We start from the raw sequence: 15,669 nt of genomic DNA, 5'->3' as shown, positions 1-15,669 counted from the left end.
GATAATGGAACATTAATTCAACTTATAAAGAGATTGTCCTTAGCATTGTTAAGAAGCCTTTACACACTCTTGGATGAATTCATTCAATTTCTTTGGAAGTTAAGGAATAGACAAATGCTAATCCAGCCTCGAGGCAATTCTTGCAGATTTACATTTATTCTGAGAAAGTGGTTGTGGAAATCCTAAACATTTCTAGTGTTCTTGCCTAGGGAATTGAGGCCCAACTTAAACAATAGATCTTTAAAATGTTTCTGAAACATGCTCTGTAGGTCATTTAGCATTGCCCAGCTATGAATGCATTGTCCAATTTGGTGTTTTCAATCAGGAATGCTAGTGACCAGTAATAATACTGACCTTGGCAAATCCTGTGGTTCATATTACCAGGAAGGAAAAAAGGTAGGAGCAACAATTGATTAATTTTTAAGGGCATCTTGCCACTACGTTTTGACACCATGAGTTACCAACCGATATGGGCAGTAATGACATGTAAAAGGAAAGAAAAACATTTATAGAGGAGTCATGTTCTTACTGACAATGCCGCAGCTGCACTATCCAAAGCTGCTATAATTTGAATGAAAGACATTTCCATTTGTGCTAGTTTCATGTGTTTAAATTCCAGGAGCTTTGGAGTGCCACAGCTATGGCCATGTTGATTAAAATTGAGTCGCCTAAATGAAGAAGTTTTTTGAATATATGATATCTACATAACATTATAAAAATGATAGATTGCTACTCACCATATAGGGGAGATTGAGTTGCTGACTATTGCAGCAAAAGTACTACTAAATACTTAGCTTTCAGCCAAAAGAGACATTTTGTCCGAAAGCTCACATGTTCAGCAGTCTTCCTTTTGTGCCTATCTGGACTCATCTCCTCAAGAAGGTGAGTAGCAATCTATCCAGCTGGGATTTTCCATTGTTCAACTTTTAGATAACACACACAGTTTTTAGTAAGTGTTGGTTGTACAGTGATCTGCTGGTGTACATTATTTTCCTAGCGAAATTTTGAACTGCCTTTCTCAGTTTGGCAGTCATGAATTATGTAGGAGTGGCCATAGACTCCATTGGTGTTAGCAGGTGTGTTCATTTATTTCGCTTATTCCCTTCATCTCGCATGTTGTTACTGTGGGGTTTTTGCTAATACTATTCGCTTGAAGGTTGAACAATCACAGAAAATCTTCTCTTTGACCCTTTAATCTATCATTCCTTGTTTGGCTGAAGGTAATGGTGCACTAGTTATGAGGGGAAAAATGTGCACTACTTCGAATCACGTTTTGACACTTGTGGTAGTTAAAATACACTGAAATTTCATCATCTTTGAGAATTGTTGAGCAACATAGTGCTGGTCTCATTGGCAATGTGGGGCTAAAACTACTCTCACTTTTTAATTATAGGACACTTCTGGTGTCAATCTTCATCTTGAGTTAGTAGACTAATTTATCTAGCCTTATTAAATAAATGCTTTCTACTATATACACTGAGGAGGCAAGTGTCATAAGATACCTCCTGATATTGTCGGACCACCTTCTGCCCAGCACAGTGCAGCATCTCGACATGGCATGGACTCAGTCATTAAAAGTCCCTTGCAGAAATACTGAGCCATGCTGCCTCATCAGGTGTCATAGTTGCACAGGTGCTGATGGTGCAGGATTTGGTGCACGAACTCGCGTCTCAATTACATCCCATAAATGTTGATGGGATTCATGTCAGGTAATCTGGGTGACTATATGATTTGCTCAAATTATCCAGAATGTTTCTCAAGCCAATCACAACCAACTGTGGCTTGGTGACATGATACATTGTCATCCATAAAAATTCCGTTGTTTGGGAACGTGAAGTCCATGAATGGCTACAAATGCTCTCAAAGTAGCTGAACAGACCCATTTCGTCAATGATCAGTTCAGATGGACCAGAGGACCCAGTCAATTCCATATAAACACAGGCCACACTTCTATGGAGCCACCACCATCTTGCACAGTGTCATTGACAACTTGGGTTCATGGCTTTGTGGGATCGGCACCACACTTCAATCCTACCATGAGCTCTTACCAGCTGAAATAGGGACTTGTGCTGTTAGCATAGGCACTCGTGTAGGTCATCTGCTGTCACAGCCCACTAACACCACATTTCACCGCAATGTTTGCATGGATAAACCCACTGTATCCCTATATTGTTTCCTGTGGTTATTTCACACAGTGTTGGGTGTCTTTTAACACTGACAACTCTGCACAAATGTCACTGCTGTTGGTTGTTACGTGAAGGCTGTTGACCACTGTGGTGACAGGCAATGCCTGAAATTTGGTATTCTTGGCACACCTCTTAACATGTTGGATTTCGGAATATTGGATTCCTTAACATTTGGTGTGTAAATTCCCATCGTGCATCCATAATCATGTTTGAAACTTGAATTACTTCAGTACAAATGATAGCTCCATCATTGCTCTGCTCTTGTGTGCCTTGTGCACACAATACTATCGTTGTCTGTATATGGACATATCACTGGCCAAGGACTTTGATCACCTCAGTGTGCAGCTTACTTGCCATTACTATAATAATCACTTTAGATGCAGTGGTTGCAAGATTATCCTGAAAGTTGGACGTTGCAGTATTTGTAAACATTTCAAAGACAGAATTACTTCTACTACAAACTTCGTAAGAAAGTTCAGAATTAACAATAGCACATTATAGAGCCTGGATGCTAACTTGCAGTAATAGCATTCCAAAACTTATTTAGAGTACATTTACTAAGAATCACATGGTTGTTGATTGAAAAGAATCCCCCAGATGTGTACAGATAAATATTCAATCAGAAACCAAGAAAGATTGTGGTGATAACAACAGTCTATCCGAAGCTCAATTTCGAAATATTCATTCCAATTCCAAAGTGATGTGGGACAGCATAAATGATGTTTCATACACTAACATGGATGGTGAAATCCACAAATGCATAATGGATGGAGAGATTATCTCCTTTCCACTGTAAGCTTATGTTGGTATAGACATCAAAAATTGCTTTAATGGTGCATGAAATTCTTCATGCAAATTGATGTTTAAAATAGTTAATAAATATACCCAATTTTGGTTTGATAATAAATTGACGTAAAGCATTGAAGACTGTTTCAGTTTAACAGTGACAATATCTGATAGTATAGAGATGTTAAGCAAAATTAATTTCATTTATGCAGGTGGGACATCATTGAAAAGTATTATTTTGTAACTGGGTATTGGGCTGGTTGCATGAAGTAAAATCTGACAGTACACATACAAAGAAAGGTGAATATCATGTACACAATTAAGTGTAATACAAAAACTTTGGTATTTTGCAAAACATTAAACAAAGTTTTACTCAGACTATCTTAATTTGACATCATGCCACTGTAAGACTGTCTGTGAAAGCAGAATACCTTTCAAGGTTAAGAATCCAGTGAGATTTTGAGTAGTACAGGAAAGATTTCTGCCTTAGTTAAAAGTAAGCAAGTAGAGTTCACTTGTTAACTTGCGATTCTCAGGATACTATAATAGTGATCACATATAAAAAAAACACTAAAACATAGTAAGTGGAAGCTTATAATACAGAGCAATGTGTAAGTTGTTTTATTGCTGAGTACTGAATGTTCAGTTGTTCTTACAGTATGTATTTGTTAATAAGTAAAGTATAATTTACTATCATTCCCCCCCACCCCCCCACCCCCTTCCAAGATTTGCAGGCTGAATTATGATATGTGGGCAATCTAGGCTGTATTTTTTTCTCTTTTTTAAAATACTGAAATTTTATTATAAAATGAGGTACAATGCAGTATACAAAGTTGTTGGGTGGATATACTATTCATAAAGTTTAACAACTGTAAATGTTTAACAATGAAGCTACACACACACACACACACACACACACACACACACACACACACACACAAAAGGCATCCTGGATTCGCACTCATATGCCAACCCACAGGACACAATCGCCCTATAAGGCATTTTTTCTTGCAGAAACCAGCGAAAAAACAAGCAGTTCCGAGCCAGAATCCATGGAGCCTACTTCCTTAACGCGCAAGTATAATACAGCATTTTTTTTGTTTCGACATTATTGTAAACATCTAAGTTCGCTGTTTGTTTTGCAAATGTAGGTAGACAAAAAGTGGGTGCCACTTGCCTTTGAACTTTCACCTAAGCCAGCTTCAGAAGTGAATGACACTTTGCATGAGAATCTATGTGGAAAATGGCACTCTGCATTGGATCCTTGGTAATTGTTGTGCTGCAGATTTGTTGTTGAGTTTAGTAGCTCTTAATAGTTGTGAAGAAAGAATGTACATAAGGCTATCAATCGAAAAATGGAGTAGTAAGAGGACGGTGGGGGGATAACTGAGGTACTACAACTTCATACATGTTGTGGTGATTTCCTGTAGTATTCAGAGTTCACAAGATCAGTTTCTTCAATGCTTGATGAATACAGATGTACAGCCTGTGACACTGTTAAAGCTTAGTATGAGCAAATACATGACAGTTCTGTTCTGCTCTATTCTCGGCACTTGTAATACATGAAAGTGGTTATCGGTTGTACAATTGTATTCTTTAATATTAAAGAAATCTGCCTACAGTGATAACTTCAGTGAAGGTAGTTGTTCAAAATGTACACACTGGTGTGGTAAATATCCTTCTTCTTGGAAGAAAAAAGAGCATTTTATCTGTACTCCACAGATTTGAAGTTGCATAACCTCAGATGATAGGCAATTTTCTTCATATAGTGGCTTGTTTTATTGGTGGGAAAATGTGTTGAAACATATCACTGTGGGACAATAATTAACTGGAACTACAGTAATTTGAATTTGCTACAGACAAGAGATTTCCGAAATGTTAACCTATTGACATTGTATGAGGACAAGAGCTATATAGCTCAGCAGATCCCTGAAGCAAGTTTACATTTGTGCCACACACTCCCACTGATGTGATTACATCAGAGAGGAAACAGAGGCAAAACAGCCAACTCTCTTATAATTAGCTGTATATTTAGCATGTACTGACAGTGTCAGAAAGCTGCTCTGGCACTCTTAAACATAGCTATTTATCCATTGAGGTGATTGAGTGGCATTTCTCCCATTCATTGGGATGCTTTCTAATTAATTAATTAATTAATTAATGTAGACTACATTGTATTTTATCCACTGACGAGGACCATTAAATATGGCAACAAACAGAACGAATTTGTATAATTAAAACTTTAATGCATTGAATTTCTTTTATGGTACTTCAGTAAATCATTTATTGTAAACTGATTTGAGCTGATTAAGTAACAAAACTATAAATTCACTGAGCTCCGAATCTAAGATAATGAAAAATGTGTGCATTGTAGGAGGTTATGTAGTAGCAATGAACACTAGTGAATTATAAATGGAAAAGAAAAAGTTCAGGATTTGGAATTGATTAAGGCTGTTTTGTTACTGCTGAATGGGAAACACCTGATAAAAAAAACAATGTGCCTGTCGAATGAGAATAGTAAGTCTTAGGTATTACTTTCCTTTCTCAGTAGATGATGATGATGATGATGATGATGATGATGATGATGATGATATGAGGAGTGTGGTATTCGTTGTCACCTCGGTTGAGTTATGCAATGTGCGTTGATAAAATTGAAAGTTGAACATTGAGATGGTTCAACAGCTAATGATGTAGGTTTTATTAAAGCAGGAACTCGGTGTAATTTCATGTACCTACAGACAGGAAGTAATATAAAATTGTGGATCTATCTTTCTATGCTGAAACATTGCTACAGATTATCCAAACATTATGTATCAATATGCCATTGAAATTAACATAAAATACTGTGACTCGAATATAACCCTTAGATTCCTCATTAAAACCATGCTAAAGTCTCAACTGCTCATTCTTCCAGTTAATGAGATTTGGTGCTAAACTAATTATGTAATGAAATACAGTATTCTCACTGTAACTAATAGGAGAAGCTACATTTCCATAGTGTGTAAAACAAAATGTTAATGCAGCATTCAGACTGGAAGTTTCAGGGTTTTAGGTAGGTTTCACTCCATTATGTTGTTGGAAAACTGCTTAACACATTTTACCTCTGAAAAGTTGTGTGTGACTGCATGAATGTGATGTACTGATTTCTAACAGTTTAAAAAACAATACTAACAGTTGCAGAAAATGCAGCATTGCTACTGTTAATTTAAATTGTTGTTAGTAATAGAGAACACAGTTCAGTTCCCCTGAAATCTGTTACACTGGTTGCTCAAGGCACTTAGGTGGGGATGTGGGTGCAGAACAAGAAGTGACTCAATTTTAACACTTCATGCAACTTTTCTTTGTGGAGTAACTGTAGAAAACAGAGTGCACAGCAGAGCTTACAGAATGTTCATTAAAATAATGCAGTTGTGCATTAGGTCCCATATAGTATTTCTTACGACTCTTGCTGCAGGGTGTGAGGGTAGTTTCACCGAAGTGGGATAAAATAAATAATATCATCATATTGAATCTGAGGAATGTACAGTATCGTGTAATTTAAACTATATTTCTAATGAGCATAGGAAATCAGACTAAAAGTGAGATAGTGTGTGTGGTTTGAGGTTTTTGGGCACTAAACAGCGTGGTCATCAGTGCCCAAAAAGTGAGATAGGAACCTCTGTCTGGAACAGACAAAAGTGAGATAGGAACCTCTGTCTGTTCCTTAATCTGTTGTTACCATTAGAGGTGCAAATTCAATCACAAAAGGGGCATGAAAAAAATCATTATTTTAGGAGGCATTTGCTATAGATGAGGTTCTTGACCACTCTACATTTGGATGGCAACCACATTTGTCATACAGTGGTTTTGATGGTATGCTACAGTTCCTTTCAGAGCAAATGTTGCAGGACAGCAAGTAGAAATCTTGGAGGTGCATGTGATGTTATAGAACATGTGCACATCAGATATTAAGAGGTTTTTCATGCTGAAAATTGGATGTGAAAATGAGTGTAGCTCACAGATGGAAACCAGTCATGAAGATCAAGTATGTTCATCCCATGTGGTTAATTTGGTACTGAAAATGTAGCAAGAAAACCTCATGGTGAGAGATTGTTTTTAAATTAAGATGTGCCTCCCTGTTGAAACTATGGTTTTTGTCTTTTCTGATAGCATAATGATTCGGCAAAGCTTGGGGAATAAAGGCATATGGCATTTGATGTAAAAAGTTACCAGTTAAGTCATATGTGAGCAGGAATACAATAGTGAAAACAATCTTCAGATTGTAACAAAAACCACATATGAACTGAAGTAGCCTTTGGTTTTCTCTGATGAAACTTGAAATCACATGTATTAGACTTCAAATAAATGCCATGTAGTGTTTGAGTAGGACTGTTTGGCTGTTACTTCTGTGCTATGGAGGGCATTGACTTAAAAACATGTAACTTGTAAAAGCACACCCCCCCCCCCCCCCATAAAACCAAAGGAATGTACACTACTGCTTCTGCCCTGTTTCTTTTCCATGAACACGACAGTGCTGCCACCATGGACAGGTCTTTAGTTAGCTTTGTCTAATAATACTGATAGAACTGTCCATGTATTCTTAAAGATAAGAAGCTAATTGCCATGAACATCTTACGTATCCCCATTGAGATCATACTTGGTATAAAAGTACATAATCATGCACGTATTTTAAGACTACATCTGAGATTATTAGCAAATAAATTGTGAAAATGCTAAGTAATTGAGAAAACACACACACACACACACACACACACACACACACACACACACAGTGTATGTGCACACTATGTCATAAAAGGTGAGCAGACAATAAGCATTGACTTTGTTCCACTTTCAGATAGTATGTGTAAATTTTGCTTAGAGAACTCAATGAATGAGTCATGTTGATTACTCAAACTGGTGGCTCATCCATGCCCTGATATATCCCGTGAACCACACTACTTTTAGATTATGTGCATGATTTATTTATTTATTTGTGTGTGTGTGTGTGTGTGTGTGTGTGTGTGTGTGTGTGTGTGTGTGTGAAAAGTTTTAATACCTGCAAATAGGAATAAGTCGTACGTAGTTATTTGATATTCAGAGTAATGAGGTCTGGTGTTTATATACAGCCTGTATTTGTCAAATCCCTGTGTAATAATTGACAAAGTGTGTTCGTATTTATGTTAGCTGGGGTTCTAAGTAGAGAAGGGAAATTACACACAACGCACACTAAATCTGAGAAAATTATATGTATGAGAGAATTTTGTGTGTGGTTTTTAAACAAATTTTGCTGTTTAGTATTAGTTGTTTAGTTTTTGAGCCATATCAATTAGGAAATTGTTGTACATTTTTGGTTTTCTTTTCCCTAGTCCGCCAATTTGTCAGTGGAGCCGGAGACAGTTTACCCTGTACGTGAGTGATTAATGTTTGTTTTTAAATTAGGATGTGCCTTCCTCTTAGAATAGTGGTCTTCATCTATCCTCAGTGCATAATGATTTGGTAAAGGGTGGAGTACAACTGTATTTCTTGCAGTGAGCAACAAACTGCTACATTTTTTCAGCTGATATAAAATTGCACAAGTGCAGTGCCTATTATTGAGGAATTTTCTTCTTCTAAGGAAGTATTAGTATTGGAGACCACTGCTCTAGATTAACCCAAGTAACTGTAAAATGTTATAAAACACTTACAGCTTCAAATAACATAACGAGTTCTTTAGTGCACGCTGTTTGGCTATATATAAAAGTTTTGATTCTTAGCAGTAGTTTTTATGTACTGACTCCTGACTAACCAATATTTAGTATCATGTGAAACTCCTCTATGTAGGCTTATTTGAAGTATTTATCGTGGGAGCTACTTAAACACTGTTCTCTCAGTGAAAGAAAAAAGAAATTGTAACTGAACTCACAGTGTAGGTATTTTGAAATAGCTTTCTGTAATGGGTTGTAGTTAAGTGTTTTAAATGTGGATTATTGTCAGCTTACTAAAAGTTCATGGGATCAAATCAGCAAATGTTAAAGATGACTAATACGAAAAGAAATTCTTGCAGTTTTGTTTGGTTACCATTGACTGTTGCAATAATGTGATAGTCCTGCCATGGCATCATATGAACACCAGGCCTCGCATCAAATGCAGAACTAGATGAGTCTTACTTTTGTTTGAACACAAAATACTTTGGAACTGTATATAGGTACGTTATCTGGTACAAGCTGGTACTTAATTACAGTAAGAAATACTGTGGCCAGATAATCATTAATTGTGGTCATTTATATCACTTCAGTGTTTGAGTGGGATGTTAGTCAAGAAATTATATGGTGTAACAAAGTCATCCAAGTATTAACAGGAGAAAATATTTTCATTTTCTACTGAATGAAAGTTTATCATACTCCATTTCTCTCTGTAAGAAACATACACTGACAAATTTTGTTTCTGTGTGGCTATCATGAAGTTAGTGTATCTTGAAATGTGTGTACATACGAAGGTCCATTGTGTGTGTGTGTGTGTGTGTGTGTGTGTGTGTGTGTGTGTGTGTGTGTGTGTGTGTTTGGTTTTTTTTTTTTTTTTCTCTCTCTTCAAAGCCATTGTTAACTTTGCTTGCAGCTGTTGAAGACCTTTATTCATATGAAATTAAATTTAATCTTCACTGCTGTTCTATATTTTTTGTTGGATTTAAAAATTTGCAACTTAAAGTTGCCTTTTGTATGATGTGTATGTAGTTCACATTATCTAAAAATTTTAAACTCTTTACATTCTCCTGATTGTATTAATACCTTGGGTTTTTGCTTTCTTGATCAAAAGCATGATTTACATATGCATGTTCTGCCCTCGCCTGGTGTTCATGTCCATGGCAGAAGACTTACCTATATCAGAATATCAAGACATTTGTGAGGGTTAGTAAAAATATTGGTAGCTTGGAAACCTTTTACATGTCTTGGCTTCCATGGTAGTAACTTACTCTTTTTTTTGTTTGTTTTGCTCCTAGGTTTTTGTTTGTGTAGCTTGCTAACCAATAGAAATAGTTTTCAAATGAATGCCAATTTCTTTGCTTTTTGCTTTTGTTGCTTGCTTAGTGTGTGTACTGAAAAACTTTACAATTAAAGTATAGTTGAAATATGCTCCTAAAATCAGTTTAAATTTTACAGGTCTGTCTAAGGGTGTTGGCTTCATTAGATTTGACCAACGTATTGAAGCTGAACGTGCAATCCAGGAACTTAATGGCACTGTTCCAAAAGGTTCCACAGAAGCCATCACAGTGAAATTTGCAAATAATCCAAGCAACAACAACAAAGCAATCCCTCCTTTAGCAGCTTACTTAGCTCCTCAAGCTCGGCGATTTGGCGGACCGATTCACCACCCGACGGGGCGCTTCAGGTACATTCCACTGTCACCACTCTCCAGGTACTTGACTTTCCCAGTTGCAGTTCGTTTCATTACCACTAGTTCTTTCCAGTTAGTTTCCTTTTATATTCCTTTGACTATATTAATTTTTATTAATTTTCTTGTAAATTTTCTGTAAGACTTCTTTTAGTAGCCTACACAATTTGTGTGCTTCAACTCTTTAAATGCCCTGTATCCGTGGAAAGGTATGACATCTGAAATATAGCTTTGTATAATTGGCAAATTTAGCATTGTACTAGAATAGTACCCTTTAACAATATATTACCCAAATACAGTTCCCACCCTTCTAGCAAATTTGCTCAAAAGGTCTTGGTGACACTTCTGTAGTGTTAATGGAAAGAGATTAAAGGTGGTAGTTACACCATCAAGACTCTTTAACTTTAGATTTGTGAGTAAATATACTTGCTGCCGCTTTTGGCATACTTAGTATAGGCGTAGTTCTTTTCTCCTTCTCCAAATGTCACGTGATTGTTTGCTACATTGGCCTGCCTTTCCATCAAGCAGCCCGTACGGACTGCCGCTGTGGCCTGATGCAAGAGACTGGTAAGTAATAGCAGTGATTTTGCTGAGTTGCTATGTTAAATGAATTGGCAAATCAGCAGTTTTTTGTTGCATGGTTAAGGAGATTTTATTCTCCTAATATTAATTGTACTGTCTTTTCCATTAACTCGGGGGAACTAAAGTTTGTGCCTGCGAGAATTAGCTCTTTTTACTGTGAAGGTAAATGACAGTGTGTACAGTGCAGTGTATTAATAAAATCTTAATTTTCTTTCTTGTAGTGTGTTTACTATAAGCTTGAAACCCCAAGATGCTCAAAACTCCTAGCATGATGTTCATTTGCTTCTGTGGAAATTATATTAAACCTTTTATTAATTGGTTTGATATTCCAGGCTAAATTAGTTGGCTGCTAGATGTATGCAACTAAATCTGTAGTGCGGCCTCAATTGAAATCTCTAATTTATTCATATCTCGGGGAAATCAAAAATGTAATACCTACTGTCTAAACAATACAGGACTATTATTTAAATGTGGCATACTGAATATGCTGCTTCCCTTTTTAGTTTTTCTTTCCATTTTTTACAAGGCATCCTGAACGTTGGAGCATTAGTATTTCTGTTGAAGGGTCTTAGTTAACTAGTGGTGTATCTAACTTGACTGAAGACTTGCCTTAATTCTTTAGTATGGCTGCCATCTCTGCATTTCATGTGGTCTCTTATTAAATCCAAGCAAATTCAAGTTTTTTTTTGCATTCAGATGAAACCCAATATCCATAGTTCTTTCTCTGGCTTTCTTGTCTGGAAACAAATCTTAATTTCCTGTTTAATTTAGACTTGACGTTTTAGCTTCACATTATATATACTCGCTGTTTAATTTTCTTATGTTGGTTTCTGTATTTTGTTTTAGCACTGGCAAGACCATGCTAGCCATAAACAAAGGCTTACAGAGGTCAGTATTAAAGAGTTTATTCCATTAAACTTACAGTACTGTTTCGTTTTTGATGTTTATTTAGCAGTTTCTTTGTGATGAGCATGCCCTTCCTCTCATCTTTTTCTTTTCTTTCATTTTTCTTTTTCCTTTTTTCTTTTTTTTTTGTGTTTTGTGTTCACTCCCTTTGTAGAACCATCTGTGTTCCTGTGGCAGCCACGCAGTTATACAAAGGGTAGGGTTGGGGCACTTCATTGAGGCACAGACAACATAAGGCCAGATGGCATCATCTGGGGTCTTTAGTTGCACAGTGTGACAAGTTCCCAGTCTAGTGGAAAGCATGTACTAAATGTTAAAACATGCTCTTGACCTGTTTTTGCTTTATTCACATAACAAGATATGCATTTCAGATGTTGCCTTATACACCCACCACTTTCTGGAGCTGTAAAAATCAGCATTGTCCTAAACATTTTAAACATCTGTTTTTATCGTTGTGATGAAAATAAATATATCAGAAACGAAGGAAGTATGTGCATTTGATTTGTTATGTGAATGAGGTTTGTAGCATGTCCTGTTAATTCATGAAGTTGTGATTGTTTTTTCATTCAGCAGTTTAATATTTTAGGTATTCACCGCTAGCTGGAGATCTGCTTGCCAATTCAATGCTACCAGGAAATGCTATGAATGGCTCGGGATGGTGCATCTTCGTGTACAACTTGGCACCGGAAACAGAAGAAAATGTCCTGTGGCAGCTGTTTGGCCCATTTGGTGCAGTACAGAGTGTTAAAGTTATTAGAGACCTCCAAACCAACAAGTGCAAAGGTTTTGGCTTTGTAACGATGACAAATTATGATGAAGCTGTAGTAGCTATCCAGTCACTAAATGGATACACTTTGGGAAATCGTGTCTTGCAGGTGTCGTTCAAAACAAACAAAAGCAAAACCACATAAGTGGCTGAAAGAACTTGTACAGCTGCTGTCACATTGGCTGCTGTAGTGCATTTTGCGTGACCGTGCTAGTCATAAGCTGAAGCAGGTGAGAAGGCTGCACTTGTTTAATAATGATCACTCTATGAAACCAGGAATTGTGGACCTAATAATTGTTGGCGATTAGTCCATTTGGTTGCTGGATTTCCATTATCCTCCCTGTTCATCCTTGTTCCCTTTCCCCATCAGCCATTCCAATCCCTGTGTTCTTCGCAGTTCCATAGAGTTTTTAGTGTCCTTTCTGAAATAATTTTTGGAACAAATGCAGCTTTCCAGAAGGGTTAACTTTCCAGGTGTATTATGGTTTTATTGCCCAGTAATATACTTGACTATAACTGATAAAACGCAGCCAATTTTGAGCTAGTCAAGACTAGTGCAAGTCATGTGTTTCCTAAAGAAAGGTGTATGAGGAGCAAAGTGGCATTTTATAAAATCCTCCTCATTCTCCTTGGTGGCAATTCTAGACATTTTATTGTGTAATTTATTAAATATTTTAATCGGTAATGTTACTCAAGCTGTGTGCAAACTGGACATTCGATACTTCAGTGTCCAGCATTGCAAGCCAAAGAATATGTTGTAAACTATATCTTAAGATATATGAAGCAGCTATTAATGCTATCATTTTGTAGGAATATACAAAATATGAAATTTCTCATTCTGCACACAATTCTTGTAACATTGCTGGCCAGAATGTACTGGCCCATTCATATATATATAATATATATATAATTTTTCTTTCTTTTTGTGTGTGCAACGTTTGCGTTCATTTTTAACAAAACTTAATTCACCCATTTGTTTTTTTGATATAGTTAACCTGCATTATGTAATTATTTTCTAATTTATGTTGCATATGGTTCTTAGTTTTTGCCAGAAGTTGGCGAACGCGCATGTGCGCGTGTGCAGACACACACACACACACACACACACACACACACACACACACACACACTCTTTTTTCCTTGGAGGTTTCTACCCTTTTTTCAATTTTATTTTTAATTTCAGTTAGTGTCAAGGTGACCTACTGTCTTTGTAAAATTTGGCTGTTTCCATGAAACTTCAGTGTGTTAGTTCAGTTGATGGTATTTATTATAATAATTTTTTACGTGAAGGGATATATTCCACAACCCATGCACTAACTAATATTCCTCCTCACAGTAAAGTAACTGGAATCCTTCTCTTCATTTGGCACTGTTTTATTGTTCATGGTTACGCAATTTCTTTTCATTTGCATATTGTTTTTTTCTGGGGAACCACACAGACTTGCACAAATTTATTAAGTAAATAAATAATATAAATATTGAAAATAAATCAGGTAACCTATCAAATATGCTGCCCAACTTGATAAGTCAACTTCCATGAAAGAAATTTATTTTTATAAGAACACTTATCAAATTTAACAAATGATGCATTCCTAGTGGGCGAAAGGATTTTAAATGAAAGACATGAAAAGTACGAAGAAATTTAATTATATAACAAATGAGACTTTGTATCTCTTCATCTTCTTAAAGTTTATATAGTGTCAAGATAGTTCCCATTTCACTAGGAGTTTCCGAGTTAGGCGTGCTCAGCAGAAGCACAAGGCTGGCCGGGGCCTCCATTCTTCCGGCCTTTCCCCCCTTACCCCCACACTGGGCCTTACAACAGATTAACTTCCTGTTGTACCAAGCGCACCATGCTATGACAGTGCAAATATCTTAACTCGCTCATTGTGGAAGGAATCAGGACTCGTGCAATACGTCAGCAGTTTTTGAATACAAAATTTTGATGGACTTTATCTTTCATGGTCACAATTGTAAAGATTAAAAATGAAAATGTATATATATTATACTTTGCCTGAGATTAGGAAAGAGATAGAGAAACCTTTTTGATAAAAAAACTTTATCATGCTGTTGAGGATAAGAGTTTAACTACTAAAGAGTAGATTATTAAATGGCGTTCAGTCAACTCGATGCACTTTTCAGTGTTATTTATCTCCCCATCCCCCTCCCTTCATGAGTCAACGAAGCAGATGTACGTTAGTGTTACTTGAGAACATTCCTTGATAAATATCTCACAGGTGGGCCCTTTTGTCATTAATGCCAATGTAAGTAATTCTGTGAGATCCATTAGTGTTGAAACTATGTTGAACATGAGAAAGGAGATCCACTTTATTCAGTGGCAGTGACTTGGTTCTTGCAGCCAGTAGCATTTCTTCCCTCTTAGATACCACAACAGCTCTTTAGAGGAATAAGTGGAATATTTTATATGATACTCAAATGGTGCATACATCTGTTAAATTATATATAAAACTGTACAAAGAGGAATTCCATAAAGACAATTGAAGTACTTAAAAACCTCTGATGTGATCATTAAGCTAATACAAAAGCCATTCATATAAGGAGGGTCAAAGTATATTTTGGGTTGTGGATAATAGTTTTGAAAGCTGCTTCTGCATTTATCAAGATTGTGATGATACTTGTTCTACATTTAAAGTATAAATAACTTTTGAAGCTTTATAGAACTTGTTCGTGTATTTGATGGATGCAATATGGCCAAGTGGTATTGGCTAAATGTGGGGAAAATTGGATTTGTTAACTTTGGTAATCCTCATTCTTCTTAAATAGGGGTTTGCTTGATTATACATTGTAATACTCTTTTTAAACATTACTTGCAGTTGTTTATTCTTTTTACCAAAGTGCAAGATCAGTCAATTGCAGTCTGTTGGATTAAAAGTTAAAGAAATGCAAAGAAGTTACACAAACCAAGATTACTCATTGATTTTAAGGTAAATAGTTTTATATGTATATATATATATATATATAAAAAGTTTATGTATATATGTATAATAAATTGGATAGAATTAAAGAGACAATAACATGTGAAAGTGGGACAGTGGCACTGTAGTTTGAAGATGTGCAGGAGCGTGGACAAAC

The 15,669-nt window shown here is 36.3% G+C and overlaps 1 protein-coding gene across 3 annotated transcripts in view; it reads left to right on the top strand.

Moving 5' to 3' along the window:
• Positions 1 to 13,414, top strand: part of LOC126249604 (ELAV-like protein 1) — a 243,324-nt gene extending 229,910 nt beyond the window's left edge. The window contains exons 5-10 of one of the 3 annotated variants that reach the window (XM_049951267.1): positions 3,987 to 4,046; positions 8,321 to 8,359; positions 10,091 to 10,346; positions 10,851 to 10,889; positions 11,751 to 11,792; positions 12,397 to 13,414. In XM_049951267.1, coding sequence (XP_049807224.1) covers positions 3,987 to 4,046; positions 8,321 to 8,359; positions 10,091 to 10,346; positions 10,851 to 10,889; positions 11,751 to 11,792; positions 12,397 to 12,721 — 761 coding nt within the window. In that variant the 3' untranslated portion in view covers positions 12,722 to 13,414. Of the gene's footprint in view, positions 1 to 3,986; positions 4,047 to 8,320; positions 8,360 to 10,090; positions 10,347 to 10,847; positions 10,890 to 11,750; positions 11,793 to 12,396 lie in introns of all 3 variants that reach the window. The other 2 variants (XM_049951269.1, XM_049951268.1) reach the window with 2 other exon arrangements.
• Positions 13,415 to 15,669: the final 2,255 nt, after the last annotated feature.

This window comes from Schistocerca nitens, chromosome 3 (assembly GCF_023898315.1).
Source record: "Schistocerca nitens isolate TAMUIC-IGC-003100 chromosome 3, iqSchNite1.1, whole genome shotgun sequence".
Lineage (NCBI taxonomy): Eukaryota > Metazoa > Arthropoda > Insecta > Orthoptera > Acrididae > Schistocerca > Schistocerca nitens.
Note: the sequence above shows the minus strand (reverse complement) of the source record. Positions and strands in the feature narration are given on the sequence as shown.